General features: G+C 39.0%; 1 protein-coding gene across 5 annotated transcripts in view; it reads left to right on the forward strand.

Moving 5' to 3' along the window:
- Positions 1-8763, forward strand: part of NHSL1 (NHS like 1) — a 56059-nt gene extending 47296 nt beyond the window's left edge. For 4 of the 5 annotated variants that reach the window (XM_018078296.3, XM_018078297.3, XM_018078298.3 and 1 more), the window contains one exon: positions 2423-8763. In XM_018078296.3, coding sequence (XP_017933785.3) covers positions 2423-3146 — 724 coding nt within the window. In that variant the 3' untranslated portion in view covers positions 3147-8763. The remainder of the gene's footprint in view (positions 1-2422) is intronic. The other variant, XM_018078300.3, reaches the window with a different exon arrangement.
- The last annotated feature ends 9744 nt before the right edge of the window (positions 8764-18507 follow it).

The following is an 18507-nucleotide window of genomic DNA, read 5'->3' on the forward strand; positions in this document are numbered from 1 at the left end:
TTATAATTTACTGTTACCCCTTAGGACTTGGCCTGTAGGAGATGTTCTAAAAATGGTCTGTTGCATTCATGTTGCATGGCACTCAGTAGAACTGCAACAAATCTGGTTTTAGAATGAAATATTCTGACCAGGAGCCTTTCTCCATTATGTATGCAGATAGAGAGTGGATCTCTGTGTCTGTGCACACACATGTAATTTGTGAGTTTATGGGGAAATGGACAATGGAACTGGATGTGACATAATTAAAACTGTCACATTTTTTATTAAGACCTTGCTTTTGCTGGCTTTAGACTTGAACCACTATCTTCCTTGGTTGTTAATAAAAAAGGTTTTGGTTTTCCCTTCACTATTTCTAAAAGGTATTATTTCAGTGATTGGCACTCTCGAATATATATGCTTTGGAGTAAGACAAGAAATTTACTGGTATGTGTGTTAAGGACAGAAAGAACAACTTAAGTTCTAAGTCACAGTTTTGTTTAAATATATACCCTACCTGTGTCTGAAAAGCCACCAAAACCAAATCTGGTTCTTAAAATTAAGTTTCTTCCATAATTCATACATACTGAGAAAAACTGATTACATGCTGACAGCAAACTGACTGCTCTGCACTGCATTCACAGTCTTACTGGATTAATCCAAGCTAGGATAACAAAGTCTTCCCCTGCAGATCTTTGCAATTGAATTTTTTTTATTTTTTTTATTTTTTATTTTTAATTTAATTTGGGGTTTGGCACAGTACAACCCCAACATTGCAGTGTTTAAAGATACATATAGGCAGCCAAAACCCTAATGAAGGAAAATCTTTTCCCTTTAACAAATGCATGCACATGCTCACATACAGACTTGCAGAGCATCCAAGCACCAAAAAAATTTGCTGCCTACAATATTAATACACAGTTAAATCTAGACAAGGTTTGTATGTTTGCTGCTGTTGAAGTCATCATTTTATCTCTGTGCTGTCTTCTGGTGTCCATTCATCCTCAGGCTGAATGGATATTGGTATTACATTCTTCTTCCAGAAAGACAGGTGGAGGCAGCAGGAGCTGCTGAAAATAACAGGTGATACAGTTGTCTGTGGGGGTATCATAAGTAATCTGTGCATAAACTTCACCACCACTTAAGAGAGACAGGATCACTCCAAAGTCTTGGCAGATCTATGGCAATGTCTGTTGCTACCACCTACTCAGACAATGTATCCTTCTACTTTGTTTTCAGGGTTTTTTTTTAAATATTAATACAATGCATAAAAACATTTGAATTTGCCTTGGCAAAATCTCAAGGCTTTTAAGAAAGTAAAGCTAAAGATCACATTAAGTAGAAACCTGTTTTACAAGGGGAATGGTCTGTATTGAGCACATGCTTGATAAAAATTATTATGGAATTACAGCATGATAATCTTGTATTTGTAACAAGTCTGCTGACTTGTTTTAAACTTCTTCCAAAATGCCATATTTAAAAATAGGCTTTATATGATCTTTTTGAATTAATTCTTGCTTTGTCAGCAAAGAAGCAAAGCGGCTTTGCCACAGATACCAGGCATGTACATTTCTTTAAGTTTTCTAATAATGTGAAAATGGAGCAATAGAAGTGCAGTTTCCACTTATTCCCAGTTCCATGATTGTTTCTTAATTTTGCTTTTGTTATCCCTGCACTTTACATTTAAATTGAAAAACACTTCACCCTTTCATTTGGAAAGAGAACTTTCTTGTCAGGAAGTTGGTCTCTCCTTCATTTAGTTGAAGAGTTGCAATGACAGAGCACCAACATAACTGTGAATTTTGTCCATGCATCTTAAGAGAAACTGGAAAACTCTTTTCATTATTTATTTACTATTTCGGTTAGGGAGGGAATTTTTTTTTTTAATCATTTAATCCAGAATGGTTACATGTGGCTCCCTTTTCTCCATCTGAACTTCAGCAGCAGTGTATTTCAGTGTCCTTTTCTAAAGGAAAGTGCACCTGTTCTCCACAGAGTGTCAAATGAAATAGTAAAACAAAACAAAACAACCCAGTGTAGTCTAGATGACATATTTTGAATCAAGTCCCTAAACTAACAGAGAAATGGCGTTGAGTCTAAATCTTTATAGGATATTAGTCTTAGCAGTTTAATACTGACTCTCGAAAATCTGATATACAAAATTTGCTAAAGTGTTTTGTACATCAGTATTGCCAGTTTTAGTAGTTTCATTGTTCCAGATTTGCAGGAAAAGAGGAATAAACTTAGCTTATACCTCCAGTACCTGCATTAATGCCTGTACAGTTCTGGTGGTGTTCTTATTCATGCTTCAGATTTAGATTACTTCTCCGTTTTCCCCTCTCTCTGCTTTAGCTTAATTCATTGTCATTCGTCTAAACTGAGTTTAATTAGGGGAGGCAAAATGTTTAATTTTGGTCCTTTTTTTTTTGTTGTGTTTTAAACTCAGATCCAAAAGGAAAGTCCTTGGCCGTAAAGATTCTGAAGATGACCGTACCCGCAACCATTCTCCGTCGCCCCCCGTAACTCCCACTGGTGCTTCCCCAAATTTAGCTACCCTCAAACAAGCTGGATCTATTCAGAGAAGTGTTCGCAAGAGCAGCACCAGCAATGACAACTTCAAAGCCCTGCTGCTGAAGAAAGGGAGCCGCTGTGACACCAGTTCCCGGATGTCTGCGGCAGAGATGTTGAAGAATACGGACCCGCGGTTCCACCGGACAAAGACAGATGCCCCTGCTGACCTTTCTGACAGCCCTGCCAGCTGCTCACCCAGCAAGAGCAAACGGGCCCAGGAAGAGTGGGCCAAGAGTGAGGGCCTGATGCCAAGGAGTATGTCTTTCTCTGGCACTAGGTATGGCCGGTCAAGAACACCCCCGTCTGCTGCCAGCAGCAAGTACAACGTCCGCAACCGCATTCAGAGCAGCCCCATGACTGTCATTAGTGAAGGAGATGGGGAAGTGGTGGAACAGTCAGAGGGCAGGGTCCGGAGAACTTTGGAAGAGCAGCAAGAGAGGCAGCTTGATATGTTTAACAGTGATGAAATGGACATGAATGATTTTGCATATGTTGAGGAGGCAGGTTGCAAGGAGACCTTGGATCCAGCCCATCTAGACTTAATGACTCAACCAGGTACTTCAAGGAAGTATCTAAGCCCTTCAGCTGAAGAAAGTTAAAAGGCAGTGTGACAGAAGGCTTTGGCTATTAGTCTAGAAAATCACAGAGGACTAGATTCCCGAAGAAAGCCCAGACCAGGACAAGTTTACTTTGCTGAGCATTTATTCCATGAACTGCATGTGTATGTTTAAATGCTAAAGCGATGGTGGTTCTGCATGGTTGGGTTGGGTTGGGGAGCACTTGCTTTGAATGAGTGGTCTGTAGCTTAAAGAAAGTTAACAGTTGAATTTTTTGTGTAAACCCTTAGAAGTCCTCTTGTGGGGTGGGAGGGAAGTTTTCTCAGAGTCTATAGGGGTGTGATGTTTTTCTTTTTCTTGAGACTGCAGTTGTGCAAGAAAAATTTAGGAATAAGCCTGAAATGGGAAGGCTCCTGTGGTACAAGCTGGATATTTGGTTCAAAAGCCTTGTAGTGGTGCAGCGTAGTGCATATGTTAAGCAGAGAGAGGCACAGTGAGGCCCATTCAACTATGAGAAGGTAGTAGGGTTGGTGCTGGGGTTGCATGGCTTATTACTGGGTTGTGACCCAGTGTTCGATGAAGCGTGTCCTGCTTGAGCAATTAGCTCACCAGGTTTTGAATTGGTCCAGGGTACTGTACTTTTTACTCTTTTTCCTGAGGGAAAATGAAATACATAGTTAACATGGAAAAGGGAGCTGAGTTTTATAGCACACTACTAGCTGCTGTGCAGCCACACACATATGCTTGGTGAAACACTCATTTCCAAGTGAATTGCTTTCTTGACTGGAGTATTCCCTTAGAGAACTGGAACAACTGGATGTCTGCAGAGGATGCAAGCAGACAACAGGAAAGTGGGAGAGGAATGAAGCAGTGTACTACCAGAATTTGGAAGGGTTACTATTGTGGTTTAGGAATGATATTCCCTAATTTAGTCTTCCCACTGAAACACTCTAAACCGTGTGCCACTCCCTCCCTCCTTCCTCCCCTTCCCCACTGCTGAGGGCTGGAGAGGAGAATTGAAGGCACAAAAGGCTAGGATCACGGGTTGAGATAAGGACAATTGACTGAAAACAGCAATGAGATAAGAAAACAGTAACAGCAACAATACTAATGACAGAGTGTAGGAGAAGCCCAGTAATACATGAACCTCAGCCACACTACCCAGACTCGAAGAGCCCCCCGTTCCCTGCCCCTGGTAATGATGTGAGGTGGTATAGGATAACTGCCCCTCCTGGCTACTGCGGAATTTAACCCTGTCCTGGCCGGAACCAGGACGGTTAGATTTCTGAATTAGAAAGCAAAGTTTGACTTTTAGAACTTGCACTACAAAGCTGTAGGTGGAGCCCGTCTTTCAAAACTGAAACTTGGGAGTTGTGTTTTGCCAGAAGTCTTGTCTTCCATTTGTCAAAACAGGAAGACTATTACTTTTCATCACTTGAAATACAGATACTTGCTAACTTTTGGTTACCAAAGAATAAGTTACAATTACTTTAGTTTTTGATTTGCCTGCAGTATTTCTCTTCTTTTTTAACCTTAATAATTTAGTGAGGTTCATTTTTATTGTATATTTTACAGATAATAAAAACATTTAACGGTTTCCCAGTTGTAAAGAAAATTAATTAAAACTGAAATATTGGCTGGAGTTTTTGGTTCTTAGTAGGAGTGAAGCTTTTAATTTTTAAGAAGAATTTTACATCATTTGATGGCATGCGCAGTTTTTGTATTGTTTGTAAATATTGAAAGTTGTTAAAATATCTTTTGATCTCCGTACCATAGAATTTATACATTTTTAGATTGCTTTTAAGAAGAAAAAGCACTCTTTGTAGATTATTTATTTTAGAGAAATATGCTTGTAATCTCTTTCTTCAACCCTTTACTTGTTAGCAATGTAAATTTCAGGGGCCTTCGTTTAACTCTTCCCTTCATAAGAGGGGAATAGTGCTGAAAATGCTGTGACTTTGCTTCAATAAAGAAAAAGCCTGCCAGTTGCCATATTGTCTTTTGAATTGATTAAAATCTCCTTCAAAAGATGTGTCCCACAGTGTATGGCAACCCACTGAATGCCATAATCCATGCATCCAGCTACTAATCTCCCATTTTTCATTGCAAAATTTACTAATTCACTTTAGAGACAATTAAAGTGTACTTACATATACATTCCATTTTGGCATCTCAATTCTGAGACTAAAAAAATTGAAATAGTACTAAACTTTTTCCAGTGTCATGTGTGAATGTTTCTACTATTTCTTTCCTACTTGCAACCTGTCCCAGAAAACTAAAATTCTTGGAGAACTAGATTATAAGCAGAGTAAGCAAGAACTAAAATGAAGTGGAGAGGGTGAATTCAACTGCACTCAGTGGAACAAGGGTGGGATTAACTGGTGCACAGTAAAATTTCTGCCATTTTTATGTGCTAACTATATTTAAAGAACCATTGGATTTTTTAAATTAAATTAAAACCTGATTGGATAAAGTAGATTGTTTCAGATATTATTAACACAGATCTGAACTACATTCTGTTGCAAAGAGTGCAAAACATTCTGCCACTGCTAAGCATCTCAAGAGTCTTGATTTTGTGTACCTCCCAGAGATGACCACATGAAACATGAAAGGGCAATATCCTTTTCACAGCAGGTACTGTTCCTTTCAAAGCTATGCATAAATACTAGCTAGTCCTTACACCACCATCCTGACAGGAAAATACTCAGGCTTTGTTTTATTGTTTACAATAAAATAAAAATGGCTGCACTGGAGAAAATTACAGCAGCGTTGTGCATAAAATGCCTGTAGGAGAGAGCTTAGCTAGCTAATTCCGTGGTTCCCTTATGTTTGCCAGATGATACTGCCAGTCACTTTTATAGGCTATATGGGGAACTCTTTGGAAAGTCCCAGCTTAAATGTACATCTTGTCAATGCAGGTAGGTGAGATTAAACTTCAGTGTAGCATGGGCTGAATTTCTTCTCTGGGCACAGGGGGTAGCCTTTATGCTCATCTAAAACCCTCATCTGGTGTAAGGTGATTTGGGTTGAAGCTCAGGTTTTGGCTAGTATGCAGAAAGCAGTGTTCATGTAGCCTTACTGATATTGCTACTGACTACATTTTGCACAATATAAGATGGAGTGAGATACATTAAATGTGCTGAATTATGTTTAATGGTGCTTATAATACTTCGGTAACTGATGTAACTTTCTTGGGGAGGCATCACTGTGTCATCTCCCCACTGCATCATCCTCTGTAGCAGCACACAGAACTGGTTAGTAGCTCAGTTTTCTCAGCAGTACAGTCCTTGGACCAAGTTTTCACTGCAAAACCTTAAGAGCATGACAGCTTTAGGCTATGTTTTATGTACTTGCAACAGCTTTAGTGTGTATGTATTTGTAGTAAGAAAAACATACTTAAATTTTTGTCACATTTGCAGCTTCAAAGTTACTTTCTTCTATAATAAGGATCCTCCATAGGGAGGTGTTGCAGTTGTGGCTATATTGGTCAACAGGTGTAGATTAAGTTTTGTAAACCTCAGCTAAAGATATCTAGAGCAGTGGGAGAGGAGCACACATACACAAACTTGGCTGTGCTAAAGAGAAAAAGCAGACTTGTCATCCTGATGCTTAATGTATCATGCTGTTATAGGGGTTGTTCAGAGTTTACAGTTGGTTTACAGTTTGCCTCTAAAACAAGAATCATTATTGAAGCTAGATGTGAGATTAATATCTGATTTAGCTCTTACTGAATGTGGTTTTCAATTTCAGTCTTTTTCTAAATTTTGCCCTGTATGAACTCATTCCATGCTTCACCTGTTTATGTTCAAAGTTCGTTCTTACTGCTGTAAGATGTAGGCAGCCCCAATCCCCCTGAGAATTAGAGCCCTCCAGTTATTACATTAATATATTCATAAGGCTCTGGGGCATTTGCAAGTCTTCACTACTGTTTGTATGTTGAAGAGGAGAATTTATTACCTTAATCGAAAGGATGGAGGTTATGCAAGGAGCAATAGCTTGGTGAGAGGAGGTTTGGAAGGCTACTGGTAATCAATGAAAAGAATTGGAAAAGAAGTGGATTTGATGAAGACGGGATTTTGAGGAAACAGGACTTGATGCTGGTTCATGCATAAGGCTTGGCCTGAAAGAAGGCACAGAATAATGGCAGAAAAGGTGAAGCAGGGAAATTACTGAGAAGTGCAGTGAATGCACAGAGTAAGGTACGGGGCGGGCAGGCAGATTCTTGAAGATAAAGAAGTTTCAGCAAGTACGGAAGAGAGAAAAAGGCGAAGGAACAATGGAATAGTCACAGAAAGAAGAAAGAAAAATTTTAGCCCATGTGTTTCCTCCTAATTCAAAGGGTATAGAAGGCCAAAGTCAGTCAAATATGGGGAAAAACCCAACCCAACATTTTAGAAGAGGAAAACAACCAAATTGGGTGAGCTTAGTGAAACAATAATAGGCTGAAGTGAGGAATGCTCTAGGATACCACAGGCAACATTGAGTGGGTGGCTATGGGCTTGAGCACAACTCTTGGAAAGGTTCTGTACAGAAACACCATGCCTGAAATCTGGAAAGAGTAAGGGGGATTAGGAAGATTAAAGCTCAGATTCATCCTGCCTAATTTCTACCAACTACTCTGCGTCCAGTGATTTCAGTGGACTGGCTACAGGTCTTCAGACACCTGTGTTTGGATAACTTGCTAAACTTTCAGTAATTTCCTGAAGCAAAGAGGCCACTCATGCATGCAGCACAGGGATGGGTGTGTTCGTACTACTGCAAGCAAATAGATCTTGAAAGGTGTCGTTTGGATACCACAAAGTTCTGGAAAAAACATTTATAGCAGCAGTCTCTGTTCCAACAAAGTTGTTGCTACAGTACACTTAAGTGATTCAAGATGATGCATTGTTTGGTTCTATAAGAGAGAATTAAAAGGGTGAACTTCAATGGTAAAACAACATAATACAAAAATTACAGTGGCAATGAGGAATCGTTTTATCTGTTCAAAATAACTTCAGTACTCACAAAAGAGAACACAACAGCTGTATAATGTCATTGGTATTTTTCTGAGTTCCCCACTTAAAGTTTATTTTCTAAGTAACTTTCAGAAGAGATTTCTTACATGTTTAAAACTAAAAGTCTTGATAATTTTCTTTGTTCTGAAAAGGTGTTATCAACTTTAAATCAGAGTGCAGCATTAAAATCTTGCAGCTATTCAGTGTTGGATCCTGACTGTGGCTATACTGCTGTGAATTAATAAACACTCAACAGAGTAAAATACAAAGGTGTTTGATAAAGTTGTGCTATGCCATATATCATCCTGAAAAACTGGGTAAAAGCCTTGATAGTGCTTCCCCAGCAGAATGTGGGTACATTTTATGTTGCAAATTTAGCTCTTTGCAGTTGGGTTCTTTCACGTAATGCGAAACCAACCTTTTAAGGGCCAATCAATTCTCCCAGCAATGCTAATGGAAAATGTCATTGATTTTCAGTAGCGAATTGTTTGTTAATAGTGAATCCAAATGTATGTGTATATGCATGGGGGGAGGTGTATACAGAAGAGAGAAAGTTCAACACAATGTACATGAGTTGCCCTTGTCTGTAGTATACTGCTCTATTTGTGCACCATCCTTCAGTATAAAACCAGAAATTTTAGCTACTGAAGGGGAAAAAAAAAAAAGTGAAAATCTGTCAGGACATGTAGATAGCAGAAGTATCTACATATTCAGTACCTCTTGAAAACAAACAGTAAAAGTTTGTGTTTAGATGGTAAAAACTGATTTGGGGGACACATGTAAATTACAAAGAAACATAGATAAAATCTGTCAACAAACAAGAAATACAAGAAAGAAAATATTCTATCTGCCATCTGAAGAGGAATGTTGTTCTTCTACACCTTCTTTAAAAGTCAGTCAAATATCTGTTTGGTTTAATTTTTCCAAGTGGAATTACTAGCTATGTTTCTAACACTCTTTTCACACTGGGTTGTAGAAAATGGACACAGAAATTCCTGCCTTCAGAAGGGTTTCTAGGTCAGTTTAAAACAGGTGAAAGAGCATTACAATGACAAGAACATTCAGTGCCCAGTGCAGTGTCACCAGTTGAGAAGCTGCTGTAGTGGAGTCTGAAAGATGGTCCCATCCTTTTTGCCTTAATTGGGATGTTGTATTTGTGCTGCCTGGAAAATGATGATTATTGCAAATTACTGTGCCAGCTGGGAGCTGCAGTGTAGTCAAAAGGATTAAAAAAGCAAAGCCCAGATATATATAGTCAGTACAGCAGTCACAGACTAAGGAGTGATAATGATTTTAATGTATTTACTTATAGAGTTCTAATACAAAGCAAATGAACATTTCAGAAAGGAGATCTTAAGACAATGAAAACATATATGGGGGGCATTTGGCTGTGAGCAGAGGTCATACAGCTGCACAAAAATCGAAGTTTGGGTCTAGGGTAGCTTGTATCCGTTTGCAAGCTATGGATACACAGTACCAAGCCACCGGTGATGCCAAATGAGACTGGCATATTCTCATACACAACACACTTGATTGATTAGGGCAAAACTTTGTTATCCAGGATCAACCAAACTTAAATTCCACAGAAAGATCTCTGTGATGTGATATAGAGGGGAAAAAAGTGTACCTCGATGTAATATTCAAGAGGTAGCACTTTATTTATTCCAACACGGAACACTAAAACTGATTTTCTCCATTTACTGATGCAGCATTTTGCAAAATTTGTCACAATTTAAGATTGTGGCTTGTGGGGACATGAAAATCAGTTGATAGGTTATTTCTGAGTTTAAAAATCTACCAACAGTACTTTGTTTCTAAACTGTTCTGCACAATCCAAGACAAGCGAGTTGTGTAACATAAAAGCTTTTTCTGAAGTGCAGCTTTGAAGTCCAGGACTGACTATGCAACAAATTAGTCATCTAATTCATGGGATGAGTTTCTTGCATGACGTGACAACCTCATATATACCCATGTTGGATTTGGGGAACAAAGTATCTCAAAAATTACTTTCTGTGCCACAAACATACTCTCTCAAATGGTCACCAGTATCTGGGAAATTGTAGTGACCTCTTAGAACTGAAATTCCACATTAGAGGTTATGTAAAATGCTGAGAAAAGAGGGAAGAAAGTGTCTTGACAATAAACTGAAATATCTTTCTCAAAAGTCATTCTGATTGTTACTCATTCATTGGACGTTTCCTTCTTTGGATAAGCCAGATCTCATGTCATCTATTAATTGTCTAGACTGCCTTAGCAGTATTCTTTTAACAGGTATTTCCTTATCCTGCTTGAGGCTTGCTAGCATCAAGAGTCTTTCTTTGCAATACTGGTATGTCTTTTGAAAGGCCTGCTGAGAATAATAAATATGAAAGGAATCTAAGCTGGATTGTCCATTATGCCCTAGTCTGTAGACCATGAATTTCCCAAAGTTCATCTGGTTGGGAAAATGCCATCAGGGACAGCAACTCCTGCTTCTGTGCCAGTCCACGTGCATACCTGACAGCATAAGGGTCTCCAGCCTTGGTGGTTCTTACAGACAGATGAAATCTTTTAGTTTGCTAGACTGTGGATTCAGAGGAGCATTTCCTGCAGATAACCTCACCTTTTCTAATGTGATCTGCCAACCCTTTGACATGCCTCTTGGCACGTCTGCTTTCCTTAATCCCAACCCCATATGGCACCTGTTGATCCTCCAACAGAACTCCAGAAACTGACCCTGCCCTCCAAGCTCTCGCTCACTGTCCCATTTCACACCCAGCTCCCACAGACTAGAACTCAGCTCTGTGTCCTCAGCCACCCCACCTCATTCTCACACCCATGAAAGGACTGCAGACAGCTACCAATAGCGGTGGCACCGCTCCGGCAGTAACAGCCTGGATGGGCACTCGCAGTGTGCGCTTAACCGCTCTGTGGGATCTGTCTCTGCCCTCAGCACCCAACATCAAGTTGTGGTTTGTGCCCACAGTGTGGGAATCTCTCCATAGTCTGTTTTGGTTACCTAAAGGCTTGTGAAGAGAGGTGGTCTGAGGAAAGAAGAGAACGAGTACTGAACATCTTTTCAATGAACAAACTGGTAAGATAAATGGCTGCACATCTTGATTTGCATTTCTTAAGAACTTGATGTGCCAGGAGATGCTGCCTGAAAATGTAGAATTCCATCAAATAGGGCCTAATTTTGAACACTGAAAATAAATCTCAAGTTTTTCCTGATAGTCTTCAATTGCACTTTTTAGCAGTCTGTAACTCTGAGAAGATACTGGAATGTGAATTTCAGTTTGTTTCCTTCACATTTGTAAAGTATTGAAGTTTTTTCCTCTCCTCCTGAGCTCCTGTTGGCACAATGGGTTTTTTTGTGATATATGAACGAGCAATGTGGGATAATAGCGGAAGATTGGCAAGGAGGATTATAAACACACTCAAGTGACTTGCAGCTGGGGTGTAGAAAAACACATATATCATACTAATTGTTGTTTAGCCTTGTGTGTTTGACAAGTAGAACATCTGTGTTTAGATAACAAAGCCTTGTGAAAGACTCAGAGGCACCCTATCAGACATACTTGAGATTCCTGCTCTGCTTGGGGAAAGATCAAAGCACAGTGGGAAAATATGCCTGTGCAAATCCCTGATAAACAGGCAAAGACAGCAGGTTCAGTGATCCTCTAGGATGGACCAAGCTCCGTGGTGCCTGTGTCCCTACCTGTGTGCCTCTGCCTGGGTGCTGCTTTGGGAATCCTCCAGTTGGTGAGGTAACGGAAATAAATTTAGTCTTTGCATTTCATCCATGGTTTTGTGGTTGTTCATGTGTCCCACCTGTGCTGACTCACAGAACTAAGTAGGGAAAATGTGTGATTATAGAAAGTAATATGTAATCTGATGAGATGTAATCTACATAAATTGTGGCCTTGGTAAAGAAAAAAAAAAAAGAAACATGTAAAGGATCTTGCATTAGAATTACCACAGTGAGTGCCTACGGTAAGAGAGTGATGATTTTTGCTATATTACAGGCTAATTCAGACCAGGTTTTGTCTCCAGACATTGCATGATTTAGTTGATGAAAATGAAAACTGAGTTCCCTAATGCAGGAAAGTAGGTACTAGTTTACCAACTTCATTATTCTTGAGATTTTTTTTGGATTATAGGGACACAAACCATTTGGCAGCACCACAGAAATTAATCCACACGTGGAAAACCCACTCGTTTCTGCTCTTTCTTTAGCAAAGATACCCAATTACAACAGATTAATTTCATCATCTTGATGTTTGAGTGGCATTAAGAGAAGACTGCAAAGGTTGACACAGAGTGGATGTGCACCAGGCTCACTGGCTACTCAGGTGAGTAAAAACAGCTCAGTGGCACATTAGAAACTCAAGGAGTTCAGCTAAAGAACATGGAGTTCAAGAAAGCATCTGTCTTAGTGACTTGTTCAGAGGCTGCATTTGCTTCTTTAATTCTGCAAATAAATCTAATATAACTTCATTGTTCTGCCATAGTTCTGTGGGCAACAAAGTACAAACACCAAGTTTTCTGTACCTTAATGACTTGTTGAATCCTCTGCTGCATTGCACAGTGCTCAATGCAATAACATGCTCACTATATTAAGCCTTTCTTCTATGTGGATTTTCTCAGTGTCTTACAAGAGATGAATAGTACAGACTTCACTGAGGTCGCTATTATAATCACTTTCCTTGAAACTTGAGTTTCCACAAAACTGAAAGACACTTTGTATTTTTGAAACTATGTATTTTCATGCAGATTTTACAGAGGCCATAACAGTCTGGAAAAGCCAGTAAGAGACTCTGAGACTCCGTGCAACATAATCATATTACATTGAACTAGTTTTCTGAGGAAACCTTGCTACCAAGCACATCCTTTTTCCTCAGCTACATAGTAGACTTCTGGCACTGTGACCAAAGGAGTATGTCTGAAGGATCACTGGTGGTCCTGAACACTGTTTGTTTTGTAGCAAGCCTGTTAGGAATGGGGGCAGCTCTCTGTGGGCCAAGCACTTTATAGACCTGACAAAATGAATGTTCCTGTCCCTAGATGGTCTTTATTTGTCTCAGTTGTTTTCTCCTCACTGAGGACTGGAAAGAGTTAATTTTACTCACAAATGGGCACAATAAAAGTCCACAGCTGCCTGTGGGATTGGGAAAGCTAGGCCAGGTGGTAGCAGTCAAGTCATCTTTAAGGAAGTCAAGAGCAGCACTCATTGAAACAAGCCAGACTAACCAAGACAATTAAATTTTAGCTGCATAATGGTTACTTAAGGGTTCCTTTAAGTCCTGAGAACCCTTTGATTGTACTGCAAAAAACAGGCTGCAGGCAAAATCCTGTTATGAGTTAGTTTGGGAGGAAGCTTTGAGAAGCACATTGAAAGAGGTGGTTGCATCTGAAGACATCTGGAATGCTGAACCTTGCTTTCCCATGGTTTATCAGGCACTGTTTGTTACAGGTATTTTTAAATACTTTTAAGTGTGTTGAGTTACATTACAAGATTTATTGCTGCTTTATTGACTGTGACCCAGAACAGAAGTAATTCCTTCTGTTGGAAGGATTCTTGCCTTCATAATATTGTCTCAGGGAAAAGTTTGTTTTTCAGGAAGCTGTATCAAAGCTAAAGAAAGGCTTTGTACAGTATGGAAAACAGCTATTTAAATTCTCTCAAAATGGTTGTAATTGAGTAGTTTCAATGTAGGTCAAATGTTGAAATTGCCTTAAACAGTATAAAAATTGTGCTATCATTTTTTGTTCTTTGGTACAAATTGCACTTAATCTGAAGTTATAACTTTTCAAGTGGTGCAAGCAGTGGAACCAGAGGATGCAAAACTTACAGGCCTTCAAGAGGAAGAAACTGGAAAGTAGAAAGAGCTGTGTTACACATATCTTCTGGTGAACAAGGTGTGACTTGAAAGCCTTCACTTTTCATTCTTGTCCTTAAGCTAACTCCTGTAAGGAGTACTACTACCTGTTAGCTCCTGTGCCCTTGATTGAACCAGCAGCTAAATCAATGGTCTGCTTACTGTCAGATGTATGGAGGCTGTGAATTAAAACTGGACAGCAATAGGTGTCATCTCTGCCAGTTACCATTCTCTGCAAGACAGACTCCTCTATGAATCTGCTTCTGAGTTGCTGCAGTTTTGTATTTAGCCAGAATAAGACTGCTGAGTCACCTTCTAATATAGATAAAACCTGCATTTGTAAGAGTTATTTGACTACTAGAGCACATACAGTTCATGCTAGTGGAGTTTGTACTGGTAAAAGTAATTATATGTCTGTATTTGGAGGCTTTGCTGGCATAGGGGCACAAGCAAAATCCTTATAAGCATAGATTAAGCCAAATGTTGTATTTTGGGGGCAGTTCTTTCTTGGCCACTGTGATATTATTGAACTATCATAAAGATATTCTGACTCAATGTCAGAGTTTGCTTTTTTTTTTTTATGTAAAGTTTTTCCATTTCAGTGAGGGATCTAAATTTCTAGACAAGGTATTTGTTACACACAAGCATCTCTCTGAAGAGAAATTTATACATTGAAGTGCTTATTCTGTCTTTCCTAGGCCAAGGCCAAGAAGTGACTGTCCTGTTTTGAAAAACGTATTTTGTCACTTGCAAGTACAAACCAGTGAATCATGAATTAGTTTTTAGCTCATCAAAGATTAGGTACCAGATGCTTGATCTATGCACAAGCATGAATCATTTTTATCCAAGATGTTAGTTTCTGAGCTCCTGCTGTGGTTGCAAAGAGGTGTCTATCTTTCCTTCCTTCAGGTAAAGTGAGAGAGACAGGATATTCTACTAATTTGAAAGTACTGTATTATTACTGGATGTTCAAGTACTGTATTATTACTGGAGATGCGTGCTGAATACTTTCAGTTGATATTTAATAGAACTGGTTTGTATGAATTACCTGTGTTGCTTTCCTTTAAATGTCTTTTGAGCAAATAACTGGCATGTGTACAAGATGTATCTGCATCTTGGTCTACAGAGCAGTGGATCGATGTCAGTAAGAGAGACTGGCAGCTCTCACAAAGAGGAGATGCACAGAGATTGCTCTCTGAGCTTCTGAAACCTCCTTAATGAGAGGGTCCATATTGTTCCATAGTCTCCTACTAAGTATAAGCAAGGGGTTCTATGTACATAAATAATCTCATCATGGTTCTCAATATTCTTCTAATAGAAAACTGAAATATAGTTGCCCTTCACATTAGGTGAGTTAAAAACCTATAAGACTTTATATGTGTAGTAGCAGATATGAGATTTTAAAAAAAAGAAAAAGAACTTTGTGGTTATAAATTACAGTGCCAGTGTTACAGTGATTTCTGGATGCATATGAAATCTCCTAGTATCAAATTTTCAAAGAAACAGCCATCTGATTTCATTCAAAATTTGGAAATTATGAACAAAATTTAATTTGATATAGCTTTAGCTATACCAAGAAAGGACTCAGAGAAGACATCCAGTCTGTTCCTTGCTCCAGTTAGGAGCCTTCATCACTCTGGACATAAGTTTGTCTAACTTCTTAATGTGGCCAGAGATGGTGTTGCCAGTGCTTTGCTGCACTTTCAGACTGCACTTCACTTTTAGAAATTTCTTTTCTGACTTCAGCTTGTTTCACTTTAAGATCACTAGTACCAATTCAGATTGGTGCAAACATGAGGGGTGCTTATTTTGCTTTGTTTGCAATTACCTTTTATGTAATCGAAAACTTAATGTCTCTCCTCAGTCTAAAACCTTCACCTTTGAGATTACTGGAGCTAAGAAAATTAAAGATCTTCCCCTTGCACTTATGGTTGCTGTATGACCAGGCACGAGTTCCTTTCAGGTCATGAGCTCTCCTCTTGGATGCAAAAGGTGCTTACCCTAAGGACATGACAGCTGCTCCACAAGCAGTAGCACTAACACCAGTAACACTGTGGTTACTGAGATGTGTGTCACCACAGGCTAATATGATCAGAGGTAGCTTCTGGGCAATGGAGATTTAATTTCAATATGTTTGCAGGAGAAACATTCTCTTTTTGTTTTAGTGGACCTTCTCTTTGTGGTGGGGACTTAAGAGCAGAGGTGCTGGTTAGGTTGAAACCCACTAGGGACAATTAACATGCAAGACTAGACAAATTTGTTTTGGAATGAAGTAAGGGATACAAATTCCAGATGGAATAAAAAGCAGTCTACTAGAAAGAGGAATTTAAGTCATGGCAGTGTTTCTGTTAATTTGAAATTGAGCAAGTGTCTGTTTTTAATTGTGTATAGTAATGCAAACAATCAGAAACTATTTATCTAAAGCAGGATTCGAGAGTTATCCAGTAAATACTGTGTGAAACACAATCACTCTCTATATGTTTCCAGAGAATAGCAATTCTCAGCTATTTTAGAAGTATATAAGTCTTGGTCACAAGAAAGCAATCAAAAAGTTTTTTTTAATTGTAACTAAGGTAACTAGAGAGCCGTTTAGAATGATGAGCCCAGGGGCTGAGTATCAGGCTCTACCCAGGTTAAGGATAAACAAGAATCTGTGCTGAACAACAGTGCAGCTCATTTCAGAACACAGTAGATCTTTTAAGGCAAAATATACTCCATTGGATATGACAATAGCTTAGTTTTCAAGTGTATCTGTACAACTTTGCTGAAGACAGTGGAATATACAGACACCAGAGGCAGAAGTGATTTATCTTTGAACCTCAAAGCTTTGCGCCTTTCCAATTAGTTATGTTGTTTGGGGCCCGTATATTTGTCCAGCTTTCCTTGTAGCTGGCAACAACTGTGTGTACCAAATATTAAGAAGGTAAAGAAAATGCAAGGAGACAGTAGAATATAGTACTTTCAAATGCACCAGCAAATAGAGGAACTGTTCCCAGATGTGGTCTGAAAAGAAAAATGGTTGAATTTGATTTTTTCCAAAACATCTGCTGCTGCAGTTTGATAAGCAAAATGGAACATTAGAAAAGGAATTATCTCAAATTGTAATTCAAGAAAACAATCCCATTTCTGAATTATAAAAGGCAGATATTTTTTCTTGTTATAAGAGAAATGTATGAGTGGCAACATCAGTTTTGACCTGGACTATTTGGTTACTGTGATTGTGTCACTGTTGACATAAACATGAGCTTTAAGTACCTTGCAGCTTGAAAGCGGCCTTTCTTCTGCTCTACAACAATGATTTTTTTTTCTTCCATTATTGTATTGTTGGTTTTGTTGGGTTTTTTAAGGAATGTGGTAAGTTCATAAAGCAGGACTGGCTGATACTGACACCTCCTGACAGTTTTTGAGATCATAGAGTGCGGGTCAGGGCAGCCTTTGGATTTGTTAGTTACACCAAGACTGCACACAGCTGTTACAATAGTTTCTTGCTTGCAGGTGTCAGCTATTCCATGACATTACTTTTGTCTGTGGCTTGCCAACGTAACTTTGAGGCTGTCAGGATCTGTAGTAGCCACCTTCTGTAACAAGAGCATCTATCAACATGGTGAAAATGCTATCCTCTAAGAAAAATTAAAGATAGTCTAAAAGTATGCATGTGCCAACCCTCTGAGCCACTGCCACCAACACACTAGAATTGGCTTTACTTTGCCTTAGTGATGAAGGGGAAGAGATTATAATGCTGTTTTGAAATACGGACCAGATTTTTTTGGTGCATTTGAATTTATTAAGTTTTCTCCAGCTTCTTTACACACTGCACCAAACAAGTCACACGGTTTATTATTTTAGACTTGTAAATTGGAAAAGAAGTCAAGCGAGTAGTCTGGAACATTGGGACCTTGCAGACCTTGGCAGGAAGCTTGCAGCAATAGTGTGAATGTGCTCTTGTATGGAGTCTTCCACACCCAGAACAATCAGATCTTCTCTGATTGTTCTCATTGTTCAACGGTGAGAAAAGACAGCCTGTATCCACAGTGCACATTAGAACCTTTGCAGACAGTTGCTGGAAATTTTGTATATATTATATATTTATTTGCTTTCCTGAGACTTGTGATCATTCCAGAGCACTGCAGAATGATGTGATGTTAACACACACAGATGGAGTGACTAAGCTTGTCAAAGACTCGATTAAAAATAAACACATAGAAAAAAACTCCAAACTGAAATAGGCATGTGCTAAAAGCCCTTTTTGTGACAAGTGAATCTATAACGTTATTGAAATTTCTTTGTAGGTGATGGATGGCAGAGGAACAGCTTCTCAACTTTCCTTAAGTTTAATCCTTTCATGACATGTTTGTTAACTGGAATACCCATGCTGCCAGTCTGGGTCAGATTTGGTGCTATGCCATGTGTACACTTGCCACAAATGGAAGGTAGAGAGTCCTAGGATGAGGTGAAGAGACTCATTCCCTGTTACTTCAAGTTTCTTCCTGCATAAATTCATTGGTTTGGTGCCTCATTTGGAATCTTTTCACAGATTTTAAAGGCCATAGC

The sequence above is a fragment of the Manacus vitellinus genome, unplaced genomic scaffold, assembly GCF_001715985.3.
Source record: "Manacus vitellinus isolate BGI_N305 unplaced genomic scaffold, ASM171598v3 scaffold_4_pilon, whole genome shotgun sequence".
NCBI classification, from domain to species: Eukaryota; Metazoa; Chordata; class Aves; order Passeriformes; family Pipridae; genus Manacus; species Manacus vitellinus.